Source organism: Prosopis cineraria, unplaced genomic scaffold, assembly GCF_029017545.1.
Source record: "Prosopis cineraria cultivar Desert tree isolate PC_DT_omini unplaced genomic scaffold, ASM2901754v1 PC14, whole genome shotgun sequence".
Taxonomy (NCBI): domain Eukaryota; kingdom Viridiplantae; phylum Streptophyta; class Magnoliopsida; order Fabales; family Fabaceae; genus Prosopis; species Prosopis cineraria.
The window spans coordinates 31,096,217-31,112,653 of record NW_026555345.1 but is presented as its reverse complement, the minus strand read 5'-3'; the positions used below and the strand labels follow the sequence as shown (position 1 = coordinate 31,112,653).

General features: G+C 33.1%; 2 protein-coding genes across 3 annotated transcripts; both read left to right on the top strand.

Moving 5' to 3' along the window:
* The first annotated feature begins 231 nt into the window (after positions 1 to 231).
* Positions 232 to 6,165, top strand: LOC129293351 (uncharacterized). Its single transcript, XM_054931262.1, has 8 exons — positions 232 to 468; positions 648 to 2,124; positions 2,966 to 3,084; positions 3,779 to 4,369; positions 4,494 to 4,806; positions 5,207 to 5,372; positions 5,576 to 5,678; positions 5,814 to 6,165. The coding sequence occupies exons 2-8, from the start codon at positions 970 to 972 to the stop codon at positions 5,929 to 5,931; spliced, it is 2,565 nt and encodes an 854-aa protein (XP_054787237.1). The 5' UTR covers positions 232 to 468; positions 648 to 969; the 3' UTR covers positions 5,932 to 6,165.
* Positions 6,166 to 11,357: 5,192 nt separating this feature from the next.
* On the top strand, positions 11,358 to 14,549 carry LOC129293198 (mitochondrial intermembrane space import and assembly protein 40 homolog). Of its 2 annotated transcripts, none has more exons than XM_054931012.1 (5): positions 11,358 to 11,744; positions 11,873 to 12,083; positions 13,052 to 13,083; positions 13,165 to 13,290; positions 14,164 to 14,549. In XM_054931012.1, the coding sequence occupies exons 2-5, from the start codon at positions 11,984 to 11,986 to the stop codon at positions 14,341 to 14,343; spliced, it is 438 nt and encodes a 145-aa protein (XP_054786987.1). In that variant the 5' UTR covers positions 11,358 to 11,744; positions 11,873 to 11,983; the 3' UTR covers positions 14,344 to 14,549. The 2 variants fall into 2 exon arrangements, with proteins under 2 accessions (XP_054786987.1, XP_054786986.1); XM_054931011.1 differs by having other exon boundaries at positions 11,840 to 12,083.
* Positions 14,550 to 16,437: the final 1,888 nt, after the last annotated feature.

The following is a 16,437-nucleotide window of genomic DNA, read 5'->3' as shown; positions in this document are numbered from 1 at the left end:
GTAAATTACTTTTTGAAATATTTTTCTTATTTTTTCGCAGATGTACATGAGCTAGAAACAGTAAGAGCTCGCAGATTTACCCTCAAAAGAAATTAGCGGTGTGGTGGATTGGGGGTTACGGATGGCTCCATATATTTTGGTGACATATGGCGAGAAAATAATATTAAGCTAAAAGCAAGGAAATCAAGTTTAATGGGAATGCCATTACGTGTTAGGAACTCATACGCCCTCCCTCCGCCTCTTCTCTCTCTCTCTCTCTCTCTCTCTCTCTCTCATCCTCCAAAATGTATTAAAATTCCTAAATCTCTCTCCTCTCTTCCCCTTCTTCAGTTGCACAATATAAATTCTCACATTGTTCGCGTCTCTGATCTCTTCTCTCTTTCCCACTTACTGCTTCTTCCACGACTTTAACATTTCCCCGTTCAAAACAAGAACGAAATAGGGTTTATTTGACTCTGCCTATACAAGGTACGTTGTCTTCTTTGGCACTCCCTCTTGCCCTAGTTTTGCCACTTTATTTAGACATTGTTTCTATATCTTGTTGATGGTCCCAATTCTATTTCAATTTAGTTCATTATCTTCCTATCCTTTTTTATCTGTCTCAATTTTGGTTTCGCTTGTTGATTTTGACTCGTGTAATTTATCAGGTGCGGGTATGTGTGCGACTTTGAATTTTAATTTAATTGAGCCGACCCGTTTGTTTTCCCCCCAATTTCCCATGAGTTTGACGCTCAGATTGTGGTTCCCCTGTTTCTTTTTCTTTTTTCTTTTTCTTTTCGGTTTCCGAGAGATTGAAATGGTGGTTTAGCTACCCTCTTCTTTGTGTGTGTGTGTGTGTGTGTCTCCTTTTTTTTTTTTAGATCTTAGGCTTCTGAAATGGTGGTTTATGGTGAATTTGTTACTGTGGATTGATAGACGGATATAAATTGGGTTTTGAGGGTAGTGGTGGGGGTACATATTTGGGTGAAGATGACAGATTTTCAACCGCTACAACAGAAGCCTGAATCCACTGATGCCCATGCTGAGTTCGAATGTGGGCTGGAGGACTTTATGCGGGGCCACTTGGATGATTGCATGTCCTTTGCTTCATGTAGTTCTGCCCGAACTCAGGATGGGGAGGATGATGAGGGTGATCAACTAGTTAGGAGGAGAAGGAGATCTGATCTTGAGGTGGATGATTTAGCAGAGTCATCTGCTGCACGTCGGCGCCACTCACGGATTTTGAGCAGATGGGCTGCCCACCAGGCCCAAGAGATGATAACTACAATTGAGAGGAGGAATCGGGAGTCTGAATTAATGGCACTTGCAGGACTACACACGGTCTCAATGCTGGACTCCTCTTTTTTGAGGGGATCTCAGACTCCAACTTCTGGCCAGGAGGGAGCTGCAGAGAGGCCCAGCACTCAGGCTTCGGCAATTCTTCAGATGTGGCGCGAATTGGAGGATGAACACTTATTTAATCGTGCACGGGAAAGAATGAGGGAAAGGTTGCATCAACAAAGGAGTGCTGACTCTAATGCCAATGGATCAAGTACCATTTCAGATAGTAGGGGAAGTGAGAATCAGGGCAGTTTGGTGGATGCAAGTGAAAGTGAAAATGATTATGGGACTTGGTCACATGATCAGATTCAATCACGGCATGAAAATGGTGACCATAATGAGTCTAGCAGGGAGCAATCTCCTGATCTTGGTGAAGTTGAGAGGGAGAGAGTTAGACAGATTGTGCGGGGATGGATGGAAAGTGGCATCAGTGATCATTCATCTAATGCAAGTCAGAGAAACAATAATCGCAGAGCAGAGTGGCTTGGTGAAACAGAGCGTGAAAGAGTAAGAATTGTCAGGGAGTGGGTGCAAATGACAAGTCAGCAGCGAGGTTCTCGTGGGAGCCGGAGGGATAGTCAAGCCACTGAAAGTGGTTCTCGAGCCGAGAGAGTCCATGATGGATTGTTAACTGATCATGATGAGGGCCAGCCAGAGCATGTGCGCAGGGATTTGTTGAGGTTGCGTGGAAGACAAGCTCTGGTTGACTTGCTTGTGAGGGTTGAAAGGGAAAGACAAAGAGAGCTTCAGGGTTTGTTGGAGCACCGTGCTGTTTCTGATTTTGCTCATCGAAACCGCATTCAGGTCAGTTGGATATTTTCTTAGAAATGAAATTTACTTGCTTGTAATGTCTTTGCATGGTTGGAACCATGACGTAGAAGAATTCAGAAATATGGCATGAACTTCTTGCTATAGGCGTTTCCTTCCAGATGGCCATTTATGAAACTTTTGAAATATGCAGTGATTTTCTTGATACTGAATGTTCTGCTGATGTTTGCTTTCAGTTCTGATATATCTGGTTTGAATATTTTTGTTGCTCGCATCCTTGATATAGTTAAAAATGGTTATTGTCTTTAGTATATGCAGAGGATGCTGAAAAAATATGATAGGATATGGATCAGTGCTCCTTCCCTCTGTATAAATTGACCTTGTATAAATTGGAAAGGGCCAAATGGCCATGTAACTATATAGATTCTTTAAGGATGTTGAGGTGTAAAATATTACGTGGATCTTTACAGATCAATTGCCTAGAGTGGCTGATTTTTAATTGCTCTCAGCTTCTTAAACTTGATTGAGATTCTAGCATTATGTGTGGGTCTCTCTATAAAATATTTCTGCATATATTCTGACTTTCACATCCACTCAAATTGTCATTGCTGGTAATTTCTTTTTTAATTTGTTAGTTCTTTCGATTCTTAGAATATCAAATAGAATTTAGTGAAAATCTACTTTCATCATCAGGTGAAACATAATTACTATTTTTCCTGCCGTTCTGATATTTTGTTGATTTTTTTACCCTTTAATTTCTCTGTGAAAAGCCATTAGATCATGTACTGCAATGAAATGATAGGGTTAGTTTATATAATTTTAGACTTCTATTTCTTCTTTTTGTAACTTGACTGTTGATACATAAATACCTTTCCAGTCATTACTCAGAGGTAGATTCCTTCGAAATGAAAGAACTATAGAAGATGAGAGGCCTCCTTCCGTGGCTGCAAATGAATTAGTTCAGTTAAGACAACGTCACACAGTCTCTGGTTTAAGGTGTGCATTCAAGACTTGAAGATGCTCTTTCCTTTCTAAAATTAGAATTTAATTTCTGCTTCCTTTTCTTTTTAGAATCTCGCATCTTTTTGTTTTGTTTGGTTTTTTTCCCCCCTCCTTTTCTTTTGCCAATTTAGGTTGCCTCTGCTTGGTGTGTTGGAGATACAGATTTTATTTTGGAAAGTTGAGATTTGCCTGAGGTTCTATCATTTGAGTTTGTAACTTTACTTCTTTTGATTCTTATCACGTATCAGCTGAATAACATTTTTATAGATACCTTTTCATCCTTAATTCTGAGGGTAATTATAATAACATTTCTATATGATTTCTTTTTACCCTGATCCATTGCAGTATTATTTTGGTTTTTGCCCATAAGTTTCCTCAATATGCAGTGAGATCTGCCTATTTATGTTATGCAATTTAACTGGATTTGAGATACATACCTAGTGTGCCCACTTGGTGTGTTTCAAAGTTAACGTTCAATTTGATTTCATTCTGAATATATCAAGAAGTTTCTTTTTCAACATTTTAGTAGATCTTTGGTATCTATCTATGTTAAATTTGTTCACAAAAAAAAAAAAAACAAAACAAAACAAAACAAAAGAAAAGAAAAAGGGATAAGCTCGAAGTTTACTTGAGGCACAGTTTTTATGTGTTATGATTCTTGGTTGATGCTCTTTCTTTGACAATTCAGAGAAGGGTTTCGCTCAAGATTAGAAAATATTGTTCGTGGTCAAGCTAGCAGCAATTCTGATGCCACATCTAATAGTAGCATCAGTGAAACTAGAAGTGATGTGAACCAAGAAAACAATTCAATTGATGCCCAGCATGACAGTTATGAACAAGGGCAGATTAGGAGCCTGGAAACTGATGTGCAGCAGTTGGCTGATCACACAGGAACTTTTGTAAGCAGCACCACTGAGGGTATAAGTTGGCAAGAAACTAGTAATCAAGGACGGAACTGGCAGGAACGAGTTACCGAAGGTGGTCGTGGAAATTGGCAACGGAGAGCTTATGGTCCATTAAATCAGTTAAGAGATGGAAGTGCTGTTAGTGATTGGCGGCAGGATTCTCCAATAAATGTAGAAGGGGAAGATACTCATCCGTTAGAAGCTCGGGGAACTTGGCATGAGGATAATTCAAGGGAAGCTGCTGGTAATTGGTCTGCAGAACCTTCTGGCCTTCCAAGGAATCGACGAGGTGTTCCTTTTAGGAGATTCAATAGATTTCATCCTCCTGATGATGATAATGTATATAGCATGGAGCTTAGAGAACTCTTGAGCAGGTAATTCTTTAGTTTCACGGAAGGCTTTATATAACATTTATTCAAGCCTCAGTTTATTTGATCTACAGGCATCTGTTTCTTGAAGGCAGCAGGGTTATAGCTGATGCATTTTTACTTTTTTCAGGAGAAGTGTTTCTAATCTTCTTCGCAGTGGTTTCCGTGAAAGTCTGGACCAATTAATCCAGTCATATGTGGAAAGGCAAAGTCGTGCACCTATTGACTGGGATTTGCACAGAAACTTGCCAACACCAACTCCTGCCTCACCTGATAGGGATCCTGAGCAACATGCAGATGACCGTAATGGGGTTCAACATGATGCCATTAATAGGCCTTCTCTAGTGTTGCCATCTCCACCAGTTCCTCCGCCTCAACCACTTTGGCACCAGGACTTGCATCAGACAGGATGGTCTCGCCATAGCATGCATCGATCTGAAATTGTGAGTCTACTTACACTGCCCATGTTTTCCCCTTTCTTTCTTCAACTTAGCTTTTAAAAGATCATTTGATGTTCTGTATGTTTACGGAAATTTGTTTTCTCTTGAATATCTGTGGAAAATGAAAGTACATTGCTTTTCTAATTTGAAATCATTGGCAGTTACTATTGAGGTGTTTTTTGGAACGAGAAAGTGAATAGAAGTTGGTTAAGATATTAACCTAGGCTCTTAAAATTTTTTATTTTGATAGATAATCAATCTAGGCTCTTTATCCTATTCCTTGTGTTGATGAAAATATTATAAATTTTTTCTGTATCTATAAATGCCATCATACTACATGTGTATTGAAATTCTGTGCTCGAGCAAGGTTTTGGATGTTGATACTGATTGGATTTTGGGGTAGGAATGGGAGATAATCAATGATTTGAGATCAGATATGGCAAGACTTCAGCAAGGCATGAATCACATGCAGAGGATGTTGGAGGCTTGCATGGATATGCAACTGGAGCTCCAGCGCTCTGTCAGACAGGAAGTGTCTGCAGCGCTGAATCGGTCAGCAGGTGAAATTGGTATAATTCTTTCCTTAATTTTTTTTGGGGCCCTATAATTTTTTTCCTTTCCTGGTTTTGGCTGTGGGTCTTGTGTTTTGGAGGAAAGAACGTATTTTCATGATAAATAATGAAGTTATATTGGTTATATTTCCTTCAACAGCTATTTATTTGTGTTTATTCTTCATCTCGAGTCATTGATGTGATAAATTCTACCTTTGCAGGAATGGGGGCCGAGACATCTGAGGATGGGTCTAAATGGGGCCATGTGAAAAAGGGAACTTGTTGTGTTTGTTGTGATAGCCATATTGATTCGCTCTTGTACAGGTATTTTATGCATGTTTAAGTGTTTGTTGTGTTCGCATGCGATATGTATTTTTTTCCCCATTCTATTTATGACTGTAAGAAACAATGGCCTAATGTCTTTTTCCTTGTCATATTTAAATTGAAAAATTATTGCAGATGTGGGCACATGTGCACTTGTTCAAAATGTGCGAATGAATTAGTTCGTGGTGGAGGAAAGTGCCCTTTATGCCGAGCACCTATTGTGGAGGTGATCCGAGCATATTCCATTGTGTAGAGGGGAAGTTCAAAGGGCAGGGGAAAGAGGGAAAAAATTGACGAGGTGGTGGGATCTGAGGGAGTAAATCTTGATTCTTAAACTCTCAGGTTCTTATCTGTAGAGTGTTCAGTAGTTGTCTGTTTTTCTTATTATGCATTGAACACGGTGAATTGTATAATTGGATTAACGATGGCGCTGCTGATTCATCATTCTTGCGTAAATAAATAGTTCGCCTCATATTCTTTACCATAATTTTTGCCATCCAGACAACTTCAATGTTTTCTTCTGCTGTTTTCGTCTGTAATGTCGTTAATCTCTATTTTACTTTTCGAGGAAATTCCTTTCCGTGCCTGCAATAGAAACAATGTTTTTGCTGGCTAGGTTTTTCTTATACTTCCTCATGTCCTAATTACGAGACTTAGTTAACTAATTTATAGGATTAAAGAAATTAGTGAAGTTTATTATTTGCTATTGTTTAAAAAATGCGTCACCTCTTAAAATGCTTCGATTATTAAAAAAAAAGTATTTAAATGTGGGAGACAAAAAAAGGAGAACAACAAAGACATAAATGAGGAATTGAGGATAGCATAGGGAAAGATATTAAGTGGAGAAGATTAAAAAAAAAAGGTTGAGGTTTTGTGTCGAGAGTCAATTTAAATCTCTTAGTCAGTGCCGAAAATCCAACTGCTTATTGAGTTATTTAACATGGCAATAGGTTTAGGGGCGTCTAGTCAAGATTAGATTGATAATGATTAAAATAATATATTTTAATTAAAATATATAAATATTTATATTTAACCATATTCAGTGTACCTAATTAACTTATCCCTTCTCCCCTCCTAGGTATGGATCACATGCAGTGAATTTTGTGTAGTAGATGAAAAGTGAAAAAATTCTGACTTCTCATTCTATCTAACGATAGGGAAGAGAGTGGTGTGGAAAAAATCTTATTTTCTGCAAAGCACACAAACTTTTTTTAATACTTATTAAACCTATATTTTCATAGTTTTTAAGCATTTAAATTGTGAAGTAAGTTTTTTATTATTAAAATAAAAAATAAAAATAATTTTTATTAAATAGAATCTATGCTATGCATCCACAGTGAAGTTACTTTTTTAGGATTTAAATTGTGAAGTAATTTTTTATTATAGAAAAAATGTTTGTATACTTTACAAACAATAAGGCTTTTTGTACACTCCTTTCTTCCTGACTATTAGATTGGAAGAATGGTTAGAATCCTCCTACTTTCCACCCACCGCACAAAATTCATTGCATTTGATCGGGATCCCTCCCTTCAACTAATTAGGAGCTTAGGACTATCTAAAACTGAAAGAAGTCAACCATGTAAGTGTAATTTGTATTTTTTTAAAATAAAAAATATCATTTTTGGGTTTAGAGGGATAGAAAAATAAACTCTCTTCATTAAAAATATAAAATATTTTTAATTGAATATCATTTTTAAAAAATTATTTAATTGTTTTCAAGCTAGCCATTTTTTTATATTTACTTTTATTTAATAAGGTGTTTCACTTAAAAAACTATAAAATAATTTATTTATTAAAAGAATTCTTAAAAAACACATTAATTATACTTTAAAATACTAAAAATGTCTTATATTTTTTAACGTTTAATCTCTTAAGAAATGTTTTATAGTTTTTTACCGGTAGAGTATATACTCATTTTATCCCAAATTATAAGATATTTTTAAATAAAATCACCCATATCAATAAAATTTATTACATATATTTTACAACTTTATTTTTCAAAACAAAATATAAACTTCTAAAAATGCCTTTATTTAATACTTCATTTATAAAAAAATATTAAAGAGAGAGAATATAATAGAAATGATAATACTGAAAAAATATTATTATATGAACTTGGTGCAAATATAAATTTATTTTACATTAACAATGGTAGAGAAAGAAAATATAAAAAATTAAATAGGTATTCTATTAAAAAAATAAAGCCATTAAAAATAATGATATATAAGATTTTATTTTATTGGATTGATGTAATTTTATTAGATGGATTATAAATGGCGTGATACACTGGATCTATTCAAGAATTTTTTTATTTATATTTTAAAATATCAAATCTTTCAAAGATTGTCTTATAATTTAAAAAAAAAAAGAATAATATATAATTTAATGGACTTGTTCAACTCTTCGGATTAACTAGATTACATTGGGTTAATTGGGCTAAACTTGGGTTGGGTCAAGACGAGCTGCCTGTTTGGATAGCATATAAAATTTATTTTTTAGGCCAAAATTGATTTTTTTAATAAAAGTTATTCAAACAGTAAAAAATTCTGATAATTAATTATTAAGCTAAAATCATATTTTGAAATAAGTTTTAAGAGATTGCTTATAGATTCAATTTTATTGTTAAGTAATATATTTTACTTCTTAAATCAATAACAAATTTAATAATTTTAAATACAACTTTATCAATAATTTAATTTTAAAACGTAATGTCCTTTATGATATTTGTACAGCTAAAATTAATTTCAGTGTCCAAACATATTGCATTATAATATAATCAATTATAATTAAAATTAATTATATTAATTAATTATTTTCATAATTAATTATACCCTACTAAAATTCAAACAAGTCCAAGATCATTTTGCTAATTAGGTGTGGTATGAAAGGTAGCAGTTTGTTTTTCTTAAATATCATTCTAAAGTTCGATTCTAAGAGTCATATATGAGGAGTATCTCTTAGGAGAAGACAACTCCTTAAATAGAGTTCAAATTTTCTGAGAGGTTAATCCCATAATTGTTGGTTTGAGGATATTTTGGCAAAATAAAAATGACATGGTTTTTAAGCTTAGTAAGTACAAAAAATACATAAATATGCAGCTCAATCAATCCGATTAACTGGGCTAAATTGGATTGACTTAAATGTCATCGTTTTTAAGCTCAGTCAAATTTATCAAGTTAATCCTAGATTAATTGGGCTAAATTGGATTGAGTTAGTCCGGATTCAATTATGTGACCAAATAATTGATTCTTGAAATTACCGATCAGATGACTATTAAGAAAAAGGGATTTGGATTACCTTTTTTTTTTTTAATAAATACTGAACTTCATTCAAAAACTATGAAGAAAACTAATTACAAATAAGAGACAAAACTGTGAATCGCTCTTTTTTTTTTTTTTTAAGCTCTACTCACCCAGTGGCTTGATTTTTGCAATATTTTTTGGATAAATTGGCTCACTAGCCAAAATAAATCTTGTATCCAAAAATATGAACTAAATTTTTAAAAATTTAAGAATATGGCTGGTTTATATTGATATACAAGAAATTTATCATTGAAAATTAAAAAATTTACAAAGGGTTTATTATTGATATGCAATAATATATCATTAACAAATATAATGAACCATCTATAATATAAAATATAATAAATGTTGGGCTGTTTATTTGATTTGATGATATAACATGAGTTATAGCTATAAAAACCCTTACATTTTTTATTTGGAGAATTCAGATGGACGTATTCAGGCTCATGTTGTTTATCAAGATCCAATCTTATCATTTACGCAAAACAGTTATGACATACTTGTATACTGCAAACTGAGTTTTAGATTTTTAGGTCAAAAAGAACTGAGTCTTATAATTGACACATAAAAAGGGCTTGTTTGAATTTCATTTTAGTATAGTTAATTATAAAAAATTAATTGACATAATTAATTTTGATTATAATTGATTGTGTTATAACATAATCATGTTTGAGCATTATTTTTCTAAAATTAATTTTGATAAAATTAAAGATATTTGGATAATTTAATCAAAATTAATTTTAGAGATATAAATTATCATAAAGGGTATTATTTTTTAAGATATAAATATTAACACAATTGTATATAATATTATTAAATTTTTTAAATTATATCTAACAAATAATTATGTAAAATAGTCATCCAGTTAATATTTATATAATATTCAATGTATATGATTAATTTTCAAAATTATATTGGACATCATATTAAAGATAAAAGTAACTTTTATAATTTCAATAATTAATATTATAATATGATATTATGGGTCTTGGCACGAGAAAGGTTTTACAGTAGCAGGAAAAGCGGGATGAGAGCCTGCACGCATTCACTAGGGTAAGAGGGATTACCTGAAGTGTTCAGGAGACACACATGGATACATGTGGCAGGTAAAAATTCTGACACGGAATACTGGAGCCTGGCTCTCCGTTTGGATTGGATGGAAAACGAAGTTAAGAGAAAAAAAAATAAAAAAAATTAAAAAAAATATTATCCCTCATCTTATTTGGATAAACCAAAAATATATATATATGAAAGAAAGAAATTGAGTAAATAGCATAAGAACAATAATATCCTTATAGCAAAATATATCACGTCTCACATGCTTATTTTTATAAAAATAAATTAAAGGAAAAGATTTTATTAAAGTTAAAGTTATCAAAATAATTCAAAATCAATTTATTTATTAAAAATATATTTTCATGTTATTATATTTTAAAACCAAATAATTTACTAAAAATATATTATTTTTATATTTAAAATATTAAAAGAGGATAATTAACTAAAATTAAATATAATCAATCTATACATAACTAAGACGTAGGTGAGATCACGGCAAAGTTAAAGGGAAAAAAAGAAAAAATGAAGAGCTGATGGGTTAGAGGCGAAGAGGTGGTTCTACGTGAAATATGGAAAAAAAAAGTTGGAGAGAGAAGGAAACTAGCAAAACAATAAATTTTATCTCAAAATCTTTTTCTATTGTAATGGAAAAGAAAATTTGAAAAAAAAAATGGTGGGTCCCATTTTACTTTTTTCTTTACTTTTTCTTCCTCTTTTTTTTTTTCCTTATCCAAACAAACAAAAAAATGTTTTCTTTTTTATTTTCCTCTCACATTTTTTCTCTTTTTGTATTTTCTTTCCAAGCAAACAAATAAAGGGTGTAATTGCAAAATCGAAAGCTGCCTTTAGATGCTTAGCTTAGAACGAAGTTTCAGGATAGAAAATTGATTGTTGAAAAATGAGGATGTTTAGATTCTTTTTTTTATTAAAATCATGGTTTAATGATAGATTATAAACAGCTATCCAAACAGGCGCTTAGACTTTTAAGTCCGATAGTGAATGGCGTCAAAGTGTCAAACAATAATAAAACTTGGTTTAATATTTAAATGTTGGTTTAATATTCAGCAAAGATTTCTGATCTCATGCGTCCTTATTCATGATATAAATTCATTAATTTTTTGTTTTACTTTTGTTTCATTTGTTATTGATACATTTAAGGTTTTTTTTTTCCCCATCTAGGCTTAGTTTAGAGACCTATATTGTTGTAAATTTTTTTTAATCTTTTTAATATAAAAATAATTTGTTCGGGTGTGAATCGAAGCAAACCGACACTTGTAAAACCCTCAGTTAATTGCATATACATTGGCGTAGGAATAGGATAGATCTGATCCCTGCCATCGTTCATCCGAACTGTCAAAATTCAGCGCTCTCCACTTCAATCCTACACTTCCAGTTTACTTTTCATATAAGTAGGCAAAAGCTCCGAGTCAAAGCCTAATGCGTCGGTTTGCAGATGCCTGCAGAATCAAACAGGGCAGACGGACGGACGGACGCATAGAAAAGAGCGTGCCGAGAGATAACAGGCTTATTTCTTCCCTCTTCTGTGCGTCTTACTGCGACAAGAGAAAAGCCCAAGCCCAAGCCCAAGCCCAAGCACTAGGCTTTAGTGCTCTGCGCAAGCTGCAACGTCGAAACCATCGTATCACACGTTCATCCAAAACCATCCAATTCTGCCGTTTCTGAATCCCGACCGCTTCTCTAGATTCAGGTCTTGTCTAATTTCTCGTTACGTTTGGACTAAACTAGTGTAATTTAAATAAACAATTTTTCCTATTCTTGTTATTATTTTATCATTTTAAACAGGAATTTAAGTTTTTCTTATATGTTGCTGGAAAGCTGGATTTGAAGTAAGAGTCACTTGGGATTGTTTCGTTGCCAAGCAAGCAGTCGGAAGCCTGCTTCATTGAATGCTGTGGGTCATTATTGATATCTTCGGAAGATTCAGAGATGGGTCAAACAGCGAGTATTGATGCTGCTCCTGCTCCTGCTGCTGTCAAAGATGAAACCACCAAGTCAAATTCCACTTCCCTGGAAACTGCCATTGCTGGTTCTTTCCCTTTCATATCCGTTCTAACTTTGTACCATAATGTGCTATTCTCGATTGCCAAATTCAGGGCATTTGCTTGCTCGTAATGGGCTTCGTGTGTTTCTCAAAATTCCTAGTTGGAGTTGTGGGCTTTCAGCTTTTGCACTTTCTAATTTTCCTGCCTCCTTAGCCATTGTTGATTTATAACGGCTGTTGTTTTTCTCTAATTACAGTTCAAGGGACAATTTCACATATTGTCTATGAAGCACCGTTCCCCCACCCCAATTGCATTTAAGTACTAAATATCTTCCGGCATTGCAGTGCTGGGATTGGTTCAGATCTCTTTTCTGTCGCTGTTAGCCAGCCTGCTGGCGTGCTAAAAAACCAACATTGACATGAATATGAGACGATGTGATAAGGATAGCGCAGCATAATAAGATATATATATATATATATAATATCTTCACAAGAAGTTTGAAATGATGTGCTGTATTGATTTGAATTCAAGTGCAAAAAACACATCTGAGTGTTGTTTCTGAGTTATCAATGTTTTACCACAGCCCAGTAATACCACCTCATCAGTGTTCAGTTCTTAGCTTCCACCCCATGCAACAATGGATGGGCCATTTTGATTACTGTTGCCTTGACAGCTTGACCGGCTGTTGACACGACTGGCTAGCTATTGCTACATTCACTGTCATGGTGTCAACTGGTTATTAAATGCTGCCAAAAAGCTGAGTAGTTGAAGTCCATGTTCAATTTGGAATCAATGATTTCACTCAGACAAATTTTACTATGGGAATGCCTTATTAAATTAGAGTATATTATAGTCAATAGTTTTGAGTGCTACTCAAACACAGTTTCTTGGTCGCTCTTTTAATTTTTTTTCCGAGACAATTTAGCATGCTGTGAATCTGTATCATTTGTTTCATCTCGGCTCTAAATTTGTAGATGGATGGAACTGTGATGCCTGTTTTCATTATTTACAGATGCTATAGCTTATGGAAATGAAGAGACAGAGGTTTGTTCATTTCAAACATATGAATTAACGTGCTTCCAACATGCAATTTGAGTTAATGAAATTGAAATTTGCAAATTTCAGTCTATTGAGGCAAAAGCTAAGAAAGCTTTAGACTGCCCTTGCATAGCTGACTTGCGAAGTGGTCCATGTGGAAACCAGTTTTCAGAGGCTTTCCTTTGTTTTCTCAAGAGCGCTGCTGAAGAAAAGGTAACTGGAAATGGGTGATTAGAAACTTGGGACCTGGTCAATACTTCTCTTATCTAGGCAGTGGATTTAGTCTGAAAAATAGCTGTTCTTATTCAAATATTATTGGTGAAATGAGAGGTAGGGAGCAGTCGGATCTCCTTTGTCTTTCAATTTAATTTTATGTGAGAGTTCCAATTGCTTTTAGTTTGATTACCTTGCAATAGAGCCTAATGAGAGATGGATGATATTTTAGGAGGCATTTGGTATATTGCTATAGTTTCATTTTTATCTGACATCTTGGATTTCAGTTGACATTTGTGATTTCTGTATTTGTTTAAATTGATATTCAAGATGATGGATATTGTCCAAGATGTTATAGGTTCATAAGATCACACCACTTAAGGGGTTATGCTAGTATTTCATTCCACTAAAAAGGTCATAAAAAGTAAATGTGTCATATCATATCTTTAAGGGTTCAAACAGCATTTATGAAGTATCAACTTCATTCTTTTTGTGACAGTTCCTATTGTCATACTAGACATGGATTTTCATGCTACCATAGTATGTCAGGTAGCAATTTACCAAAGGCTTCCTAGTCAAGACTCTCCAGAACTCGTATCTCTTCACCTTGTTTCCCATTTTCTAGGAACCAATAGCATCATCAATGTTTCCACGGTTTTCCAGTTGTACTTGTGTTTCTCATGAGATGCTGTTTTTGGCTATAATTATATCATACTGGTTGACACTAATCATACTGTTTCGGTAGTTTAGAGTTCTACTATTATGGTGGTATGCCTTAAACCACAAGCGCCAACCAATGAAGGAACATTGAAATTCTCTACATTCTTCCTTATAAATTAGTGTTGAATCATGCTGTTTCCTCTCATGTTTTAGGGCTCGGACTGTGTACATCCATTTGTTGCTCTTCAGAATTGCATCAAAGCCAATCCAAATGCCTTCCCCGAAGACATTCTAAAAGAAGATGAAGTTGAAGAGACGGAACCAGCCCAAGAATACAAGATAATCCCTCCCACATGGTCTAAAGAATCTCGAAACCCAAAATCCAAGCTCTAAGAGAACAGTTCAGTTTCCTCCTATCTTTTAGGATTCGAACAACTTCTATTAGAGTTTTAGATTAATCACAAACTAAAGCTTGTTACTTATACGAAAATAGCTCAAGTTATTTTGGAAGGACTGACTACACATTTATATAATTGTGATTAATTCTCTGATCACTCTATGTAAGATTATCATACATTTAATAAGTTCTTCTTGCTGAATTTGCGTGGATTTTACTTGGTTAATAATCAGGATGCGTAAACTGAACTCATATGATCTCTTCTTCATTTGAAATTTAAACAACCTAAATAAAGAATTTTAAATAATACATGAATTTCAAATATAAAACTTGAAATGCATGATTTCAAATCCATAATTCAAATTCAAAATCCAACAATCCAAATGCCATCAAAGTTTTGCGAATGCATGAGGATTTAGATTTTAACCAAATCTTTCAATAGGATATATACAAATATTTGAAAGTTTTATATATTATAAATTTTTTATAATTTTAAATTCTCTCTAGACTCAGGTTATTTGAAATTCCTCCTATCATAACTCATTTGTTTTTTTTTCTTTTTTTATGTTTTCATTATTAGTATCTCTTTTATTTTTGCTACTTCTCATATTTCTAGTTCATGTCTCTTACCAATTGAAGAACAAAGATAAATTTGTCATTTTCAATTTTCTGTTTTAACTTAAAATATTGGTTGGTTTCTCTTTTGCCTTTTAAAATTTTTCACACCTAAATAGAGAATTTCAAATTCAATAATTTTAAATGTAAGACTTTAAATCTAAAATTTAAATTCAAATCTAGCAATCTAAACTCTATCCGAATGAATAATACAAGGGGGGGCCAGCACCCTCATTCGTCCTCACTCCCGGACCTGTTTTGCTGTTCATTTTTATATTAACTTGATCAAAATATTCATGAATATGTATCAAGGATGATCATTTTTATGGTTACTTTATTTGATTATATATCAATTGGCAATAGACATATTACATATAGAACCCTCGACCTCGATTACGCAATCAACAAATTTTTTAAATAAAAAACTAGGTTTTGAGCGAGTTATTGATTTACACATGAGAATTGATAATACTCTCACAATGAAAAATTCTTGTATGAACCTAAAGTACCAGTCCATCCATACTCTATCTAATCAAATTATATAATGTTTCACCGTAAATATATGAGTCAATATGTCATATGTTAGTATGTTAAGATCAATTTGATGAGAAATCAAACAAGATATAGCGATTAAACAATAAAATTTTTACTTTTGTTTAAGTCAAGCAAAACTAATTGAAATGGATTGATTCAATCAAAATTAAAATTGAATTTAATAAAATGCAACAAAGTTTTTAATCCAACAACCATTTAAGTAATAAAAAAGCAATCTAAAGTCATTAATCCCTTGTTAACTTCATAAACACCATTTTAACCTAATTATTTAATTTCAATATTAATTTTCTTAATCGAGAATTTTAATAGTTATAAGTAACTTTTGATTCACTAATATCCTTCTCTCAAACTAATTATATTATGTCTAACAATTATCTAAGAAGCAATTCAAATCAATAACACTTGACAATGGTTATATAGGGCAATTATGTATATGTATATCCTAATTACAAATTAGATAAAAATTTAATCCTATATTACTTAGTCTAATGGTCTAGATGAGATTCTTTTTTGTCAATAAGGAAAAATCTTAATACCCAATATCACATTTAATGTTGACCAAATATCAAATAGATATTCAAGTACAAGATTAAGCAATTAAAATTAAGCTTAACTAATAGATAAAAACAAGTTTAATCCATCAATAGGTTTATAGTTCCTATGGGTTTAAAGAAAATTGACCACACATAGCTATAGGAATGGTAAAAATCAAGAAACAATTTATCAAAACTAAGAAGAGAAGGAAAAGAAAATCTTAATTGGAGTGATTTTAGATGACAATTACTAAGCTTATAAGAAACCCAAGCTATTCCATGTCATCCATGGCTTCTTCCCTATTCCTTGGACATTTCTTAGCTGATGGAGCTAAGAAAAATCAAAGAATGACGAGCAAAAACATTGAAAACCCTAAAAATATTAGT